Here is an 8,809-nt window from a genome sequence, read left to right as displayed (position 1 = left end):
TGTTGAAGATTTTTGCATCTATATTCATGAGGGATATTGGTCTGTAGTTTTCCTTTTGGGTGATGTCTTTTCCTGGTTTTGGTATTAAGGTTATGCTTGGAAAGCAGGGTCTTGACTTAGAGGCAAGGCCATCTTTTTATATCAAATAGTTTATAATACAATGTTTTAACTATAATATGAGGAAAACACGAGAAACATGGCTTATAATAAAATAATGTGAATTTCAAGATGTAAATGCTGGGCATTACCACACATCACCAGCAGAGATAATGAAGAACTCTGGGGTTGGCACCCTGGGGAATCTTCATGCACATGGCAGTTGTGAAAGCAGTGATACTGTCAGTGATCCGTCTTCCAAAATGATGACTGGATCATGGGAAAGTTCCACACAGAACAAAGGAATACTGGCCCTCCATTTTCCTAGTAGTTGTAGTCTCAGAAAATCTTGTTATTGGGTGCCCATCAAGTCAATTTTAATTCATGGTGACCCCATGTGACAGAGTAGAACTGCCCCATAAGGTTTTCTTGGCTGTAGTCTTGATGGAAGCAAATGGCCAGGTCTTTCTCTCACAGTGGATACAAACTGCTAACATTTCATTTAGCAGCTGAGCATTAACCATTGTGCCACCAGGGCTCTTTCTTGGAAAATTAAGTGATATTGCAAAATGCAGAGTATGTTGTGTATATGTAAAACAGAGTTGGGTTCTAGTCTTAGAAAATCATTTGGAATGTGGAACAGTGGACCCTGGCCTGTAAAAGCCATGGTATTTGCTGTCATCGTGACCACCAAAAACACATTTCCAAGATGCTTTGAAGAGGCAGTATCCCAAAATAGAGAAGTACTGGTATGGCATCTCAGATGGAAGTTAAGACAGGTGACAGCCTGCAACAAAGAAGTTGAAGAATTTTGTATTTCCATAGTAGGAATTCAAAAGGTGGTCACTAATCCAAAAGATAACCGTCTTCATATGTTTTTCTTTGAAGCATAACCAATGTGCAGCGTACTGACAATGGATCGTATATCTGTAAGATGAAAATAAACAATGAAGAGATTGTGTCAGATCCCATCTACATCGAGGTGCAGGGTAAGTCCAGGGGCCACAGGGTGTCGGGCTGCCACAAGGCTATTTATATTAGAGCCTGTATGAATTCCTTTTTGTAGAATCATCTGGAGTTTGGCCTGCCCATTTAGAACTCTGTCTGCAAACGTCACAAACCAATCATCACTGAAATTTTCAAGGTGGTCCTCTTTTTTTTATTATTATTTTAGGCAATAATGTTGTTGTTGTTGTTGTTAAGTGCCGTCGAGTCGTTTCCGACTCATAGCGACTCCATGCACAGCAGAACAAAACACTGCCTGATCCCACATCAGCCCCACAATCCCTGCTATAGTTGAGCCCATCATTGAAGACCGTATCAATCCATCTCGTTGAAGGCCTCCCCCTCTTTCATCGACCCTCCACCCTAACGACTCGATGGCACTTAACAACAACAACAACATTATTGCCTAAAATAATAATAAAAAAAAGAGGACCACCTTGAAAATAAGCAATAATGCAATGAATTTATATCTAAAAGTCTCGGGTGTATCCTAGGCCTGTTGTTGTTGTTAGTGCCATCAAGTTGGTTCCAACTCATACTGATCCTATGTACAACAAAACAAAACACTGTCTAGTCCTGTGCCATCCTCACAATCATTGTCATGTTTAAGCCCATTGTTGTAGCCACTGCGTCAGTCCATCTTGTTGAGGGTCTTCCTCTTTTTAACTGGACCTCTACCCTACCAAGCTTGATGTTCTCCAGGGACTGCTCCCTCCTGATAACATGTCAAAAGTATGAGAGAGAAAGTCTCACCATCCTCACTTCTAAGGAGCATTCTGGCTGTACTTCCTCCAAGACAGCTTTGTTCTTCCTTCTGTCAGTCCATGGTATTTTCAATATTTTGTACCAACACCATAATTCAAAGGCTTCAATTCTTCTTTGGTCTTCCTTATTCATTAGCCAGCTTTCATATCCATATGAGGCTATTGAAAATACCATGGCTTGGTTCAGGCACACCTTAGGCCTCAAAGTGACATCTTTGCTTTTTAACACTTTAAAAAGGTCTTTTGAAGCAGATTTGCCCAGTGCAATATGTCTTTTGATTTCTTGAAATTGAAATTCAAGGTGATTCAGAAGAGGACGTGGAACGAGGGATATTGCTAATGATCTTGGCTAAAAGTAAATTATACCAGAGAGATGTTTACCTGTGTTTTATTGACCATACAAAGACAATAGACTGTGTGGATTCTAATAAATTAAGGATAACATTGCAAAGAATAAGAATTCTAGAATACTTAATTGTGCTCATGTGGAGCCTATACATAAACCAAGAGGCAGTTATTCAAATAGAACAAGGGGATATTATATGGTTTAAAATCAGGAAAGATGTGTGTCAGGGTTGTGTATCCTTTCACTTATTCCTTAAGGGTTGTTGTTGTTGTTATGTGCCGTCACTTACTCCTTAAGGGTTGTTGTTGTTGTTATGTGCCCTCAAGTCGGACCGACTCATAGCGACCTCTCCTTGGGTTTCTGAGGCATTATCACTATGGAAGTAGATTGCCCAACCTTCCTTCCAAGGAGTGGCTGGTGGGTTTGAATGGCCAGCCTTCTGGTTAGCAGTCAAGTGCCTTAGGCACTATGCTACCAGAGCTCGCTAAGGGTAAGAAATACTTATTCAGTCTATGTGCTGAGCAAGTAATTCTAGGCCTAGACATAAGAAAAAAAGGAGATTGTGGACTTCCTTGTCCTCAAGTTATTTACAGTAAAAAAAACTGAAAATTTTTTTTTAGGGAACAAAATGCACATTATTATCCATGTGCTCAGTGCTGACATCTCACCTGGCCAAATTGTTCCTTGCTTATTATTCCACGCTTTTCTCATCATGGAATTATAGTCAGAGGACATCTTAGGGTTGTAACAGTGTAATACCAAGTCTATACTATTATAATGAGAATGGGCTTTGAAAATGTTCACCTGTGTACAACTGTTTAACTGGTTACTTACTGTTGGATCAACTTCAACCCATAGTGACCCCATGTGTCTCAGAGTAGAACTGTGTTCCACAGAGTTTTGAATGGCTAATTTTTGGAGGTAGATCACCAGGCTTTTCTTCTGAAACACCTCTGGGTAGACTTGAACCTCCACCCTTTCAGTTAGCGGTGAATGTGTTTATTATCACCTGCCTGAAAGTCTTAGAGACAGTAGATTGCCCTTAAACATGAGCTGACCTATTACATAGGTTTATTTTAATCTGCGCTTACTTCAGTAAGGAATACTGAAAACCTGTCAGTCTGTGCTACACATTTGAGCAACCCCTGGCATAGGAACTACCTGGCTTCCCTTCTGGTAAAACCAGTTCTCACTATTTATACCCCCTTTTGGAAAAACATCCTGGAAAGACAGCTTGAGCTAGACTGGTAGGAATTAGCCTCTGTATCTTTTCTTGCTCAACTTTAAGTAGGTAAAACCTGGTCATTCAGACCTGAGGTGATACATAAGTCTCCTATTGCAAAGTTAAAGTACAGTTTCCACTCCCCTTGGGCTATACCTTTGCTTTTGTTCTGAAACATTCTTTCCCTTATTTCTTTCTCTGCAGGACTTCCTCACTTTACAAGGCAGCCAGAAAGCATGAATGTCACCAGAAACACAGCCTTCAACCTCACGTGTCAGGCCATAGGCCCACCTGAGCCAGTCAATATTTTCTGGATTCAAAATAGCAGCCGTGTTAATGACCGACCTGAAAAATCCCCCTCTGTTCTAACTGTTCCTGGTAAGTCCACGTTGTGTGGTCGGTATTTTTCAGCTGATCATAAAAGGGTTCAAAAGTTTGGGAACCCTTGCTGTGTACCTCCGGGGGGCAGCAGAGAAGGATGAAAGCACAGGTGTGGTATCTAGGTTATGAGAACAGGTAGACGGGAAAGCAGGTAGGAATCACAGACTCAATGGTCCTCACAAGGCAGGGCTTGGAATTAGGTGAGTGCCCTCAAACGATGCCAACAGTTAAGTGGCCAGCTCTGGGCACTGAGACCCCTGCAGGTATGGATTTGCTGACCTGGCCCCTCTTACCCTTAAAGAATCATTGATGTAAAAACCTCAGTGAGGCTTGACAGCAAGGAAAGTGCCCTTGTTACCAGGAGCTGCTGTGGGAAGATTGTGAGTCCTTGTGGAATTGTGATTAAATTGACATTCCATGGTCATCTTGATTTCCATCCTAATGGGAGTGTCCTGGCTTTGTTCCCAACACTCCAGAGACACTGCTCTTCTCAACACCAGAGATGTTTCCCCTGCTGCTTAACCTTGTGGGCTTCTTCTTGGCTCCTCTGACTGCGTTTTTCTGCAGTATCTAGTACAGTTAGCCACTCCCTTTCTCCTTTCTTTCTCATGCATTCAGCAAGTATTTCAAGAGGGACTGCTATATGCACTGAGAGCGCCACAGTGAACTTATGGAAACATTGACATTCTAGCCTTCTTCCCACTTCATTGTTCTTCCCTCACTGTCTCTATGTCCTTGGCAGGCATTCAGAATGTTAAGGCTCTACCATGAGCCCACTTCTTTTCACTCTGAGCTACTGAGTGAATTCTTGTGGACTTGGCTTCAATACCACCCATGTGATGATTACCTCTAGCTTTATATCTCCAGCTTTCATCTCACTGAGCTCAGACTTATGCATCCAACCACCTCCTTGACATTTCTACTTGCTGGGTACATGTTGTTGTTATTGTTGTTAGGTGCTGTCAGGTTGTCTCTGACTCATAGCGACTACAAAAAGGACAAGGAGGCCACATGTTTTGACCTCCTGTAATCCCACAAGAGGAAGACAGAATCACCATCAATAGCCCAAGGCCTATTCCTGCCAGGCCAGACATGCTGCCTCCCTCCAGCCCTTTCTCCAACTGTTCCTCCCAAAGCACCCACCACCTCTCTCCTGGGTTTGATAATTCGCTGCAGTGGCCACACAGAACTCACAGATTACGGGGTTTATTAGGGAAGCACCAGGCTACAATTCAGGTTCAGGAAAAAATGCTCAGTCTCTCTCTCAGCCCACTGTCTCTCAGCCAAGTCTCTCACAGTCTCTCCCCCAGCAGTGCATGTCCCTTGGTGTCTTACTCAGCAATGCGTGTTTCTTGTGTCTCTTTCCCAGCAGCATGTGTCTCTTTCAGGAGTACATGTCTCTTTCAGCAGCACATCTTCCTCAACCAGCAGTCAGAGAGAGTTCTGCCTCGAGGAGGCCTCCTTTTGAGCTTCGCAGAGTGGCCAAACCAACCAATCATAACAACAGAATTCTAAGCACCTGAGAGTGAGCCTCCCATAACATTGCATTGTGCCATGCCCAACATAAATAACCCAGGTGGATAACATTTACAATCAGGAGCTCCTCAGTTGCTCATTCCACCACTGAGTTTACAATGACTTATGGGTAGAAAAGCCACACTAAGTAATTTACTACACTGCAGCGACCTTACACACAGCAGAACGAAACATTGCGCAGTCCTGTGCCAGCCTCATGATCCTTGCTATACCTGAGCCCATTGTTGCAGCCACTGTATCCATCCATCTTGTTGAGGGCCTTCCCCTTTTTCGTTGACCCTCCACTTTAGCAAGCATGACATCCTTGTCCAGTGAATGGTTCCTTCTGACAACATGACCAAAGTAGGTGAGATGAAGTCTGGCCATTCTTGCTTCTAAGGAGCATTCTGGCTGCATTTCTTCCAGGACAGATTTGTTAGTTCTTTTAGCAGTCCATGGTACTTTCTGCATTCTTTGCCAACACCCAAACTCAAAAGCATTGGCTCTTCTGCTGTCTTCCTTACTCATTGTCAGCTTTCACATGCTTATGAGGCAATAAAAATACCATGGCTTGGTCAGGCACACTTTAGCCTTCAAGGAGATAGCTGCACTCTTCAGCACTTGAAAGAGGTCTTTTGCAGCCAATTTTCCCAGTGCTATGTGTTGTCTTATATCTTGACTACTGCTTCCATTGGTGTTGATTGTAGAACCAAGTAATATGAAGTCTTTGACAATGTCAATCTTTTCTCCATTTATTGTGATACTGTGTATTGATCCAGTTGTGAAGATTTTTGTTTTCTTTATATTGACGGGTAATCCATATTGCAGACTATAGTCTTTAATCTTCATCAGTAAGGGCTTCAAGTCATCTTCACTTTCAGCAACCAAAGTTGTGTCATCTGCCTATCACAGGTTGTTAATGAGTTCTCTTACAATCTTGATGCCACGTTCTTCTTCATGTAATCCATTTTCTTGGATTATTTGCTTAGCATACATATTGAGTATGGTGAAGTATCCTGAAGTACAATGCTGTCAGTGAGTGATAAGATAATATCCATATGCCTCCAAGGAAGACCAGTTAATACTACTGTTATTCAAATTTATGCACCAATCACCAAAGCAAAAGATGAGGAAATTTAAGATTTTTACCAACTTCTGCAGTCTGAAATTGATCGAACATGTAATCATGATGTGTTGATTGCCACTGGTGATTGGAATGCAAAAGTTGGAAACAAAGAAAAATCATTGGCACTTGGAAAATTTGGCCTTCGTGATAGAAATAATGCTGCAAGACCAATGACTTATTCATTACTAATACCTTTTTTCAACAACACAAATGGTGGCTATACATATGGACTTCACCAGATGTAGTACACAGGAATCAGATTGACTACATATGTGGCAAGAGGCAATGGAGAAGCTCAATGTCTTCAGCCAAAACAAAGCCAGGAGCTAACTGGAACAGACCATCAACTTCTCATATGCAAGTTCAAGTTGAAGTTGAAGACAATTAAAAGAAGTCCATGAGAGCCAAAATATGACCTTGAGTATATCCCTCCTGAATTTAGAGATCATCTGCCAAAGGGGCAAGGAGGTGGCATCTTCTGACCTCCTCTAACTCCATAAGAGGAAGATGGAATCACCATTAGTAGCCCAAAACCTATTCCTGGGAGGCCAGACATGGTGCCTCCCTCCAGCCCTTTCACCTACCCTGACACCAACTGTTCCTCCCATAGCACCCACCACTTCTCTGCTGTATTCAGTAATTCGCTGCAGTGGCCGCACAGAACTCACAGATTATGGGGTTTATTAGGGAAGCAATAGGCTACAGTTCAAGTTCAGGAACATGCTTAGTCTCTATCAGCTGACAGTCTCTCTTAGTCTCTCCCCCAGCAGTGTGTCTCTTGCTCTCTCAGCAGTGTGTGTCTCTCAGTGTTTTTTTTTTTCCTCTCTCTCTCAGCAGCATGTGTCTCTTGTATCTCTGTCTCAGCACTTGTCTCTTGCATCTCTCTCTCAGCAAATGTGTTTCTCTCAGCAGTGCATCTCTCAGCTGGCAGTGAGAGATTCCTTCTGCCTCTAGGAGGGCTTCTTTTGAGCCTGGTAGAGAGACCAAACTAACCAATCCCAACATTTGAATTCTGTACACCTGAGAGAGAGTGAACTTCCCAGAAGATTACTTTGCACTGCTCTCAACAGAAATACCCCAGGTGGATAACTTTAACAATCAGGAGCTACTCAGTTGCTCATGGCAAATTCTGCCATGAAGTTTACAAAGATTTATGGCTAGAAAAGCCACACTATGTAGTTTACTACACTGCACCATCTAAAGAATAGATTTGATGCGTTGAACACTAGTGACTGAAAACCAGAGGAATTGTGGGATGACATCAGGAACATCATCTATGAAAGCACGGGGTCACTAAAAAGACAGGAAAGGAAGAAAAGACCAAAATGGATGTCAGAAGAGACTGAAACTTCCCCCTTGAACGGAGAGTAGCTAAAGTGGATGGAAGAATTAACAGGATAAACGAGCTGAAGAGAAGATTTCAAAGAGCAGCTCAAGAAGACAAAGTCAATTATTATAAAAAAATGTGTGAAGACCTCGAGTTGCAAAACTAAAAGGGAAGAACACACTCAGCATTTCTCAAGCTGAAAGAACTCAGAAAAAAATGTAAGCCTCAAATTACAATATTGAAAAATTCCATGGGCAATATGTTGAATGATGCAGGAAATGTCACAAGACAATGGATGGAATACACAGAGTTACTATACCAAAAAGAATTGATAGATGATCATCCATTTCAGGAGGTGGCATATGTTCAAGAACCAATAGTACTGAAAGAAGAAGTCAAAGCTGCACTGATGGAATTGGCAAAAAACAAGGCTCTGGGAACTGACAGAATACCCACTGAGATGTTTCAACAAACATGCTGTGCTGGAAGCACTCATTTGCTATGCCAACAGATTTGGGAGACAGCTACCTGGCCAAGTGACTGGAAGAGATCCATATTTGTACCCATTCCAAAGAAAGGTGATCCCAAACAATGTGGAAATTATCAAACAGTATCGTTGATATCACATGCAAGTAAAATCTTATTGAAGATAATTCAAAACCAATTGCAACAATATATAGACAGAGAACTTCCAGAAATGCAAGCTGGATTCAGAAGGGGACATGGGGGAGCTGTGGTGGCATAGTGGATAAGGCATCTGGCTGCTAACTAGAAGGGGACATGGTGTAAGGGATATCATAGCTAATGTCAGGTAGATTTTGGCTGAAAGCAAAGAATACCAGAAAGATGTTTACTTGTGTTTTATTTATTTATTTTTTTATTAGAATTTGGGTGAAAATTTACAGAGTAAATTCACTTTTCATACAGCAGTTCACATATACTGTCTCATGTCATTGACCAAAATTTACAATGCAGCAGCTCCCCTCCCACTTCCTCCCCATAGTTACCTCCTCCCAGTGTCCATCCC

At 42.1% G+C, this 8,809-nt stretch overlaps 1 protein-coding gene across 1 annotated transcript in view; it reads left to right on the top strand.

The window, feature by feature from the left end:
- The window catches only part of MERTK (MER proto-oncogene, tyrosine kinase), a 180,971-nt gene that overhangs the window by 78,523 nt on the left and 93,639 nt on the right, over positions 1-8,809 (top strand). The window contains exons 3-4 of the mRNA XM_007959410.2: positions 985-1,085; positions 3,638-3,811. Of these exons, the coding sequence (XP_007957601.2) occupies positions 985-1,085; positions 3,638-3,811 (275 nt within the window). The remainder of the gene's footprint in view (positions 1-984; positions 1,086-3,637; positions 3,812-8,809) is intronic.

The sequence above is a fragment of the Orycteropus afer genome, unplaced genomic scaffold, assembly GCF_000298275.1.
Source record: "Orycteropus afer afer isolate SDZICR_OR568_19922 unplaced genomic scaffold, OryAfe1.0 scaffold00017, whole genome shotgun sequence".
Taxonomy (NCBI): Eukaryota; Metazoa; Chordata; class Mammalia; order Tubulidentata; family Orycteropodidae; genus Orycteropus; species Orycteropus afer.
The sequence above is the reverse complement of the archived record's forward strand: the minus strand, read 5'-3'. Positions and strand labels throughout refer to the sequence as shown.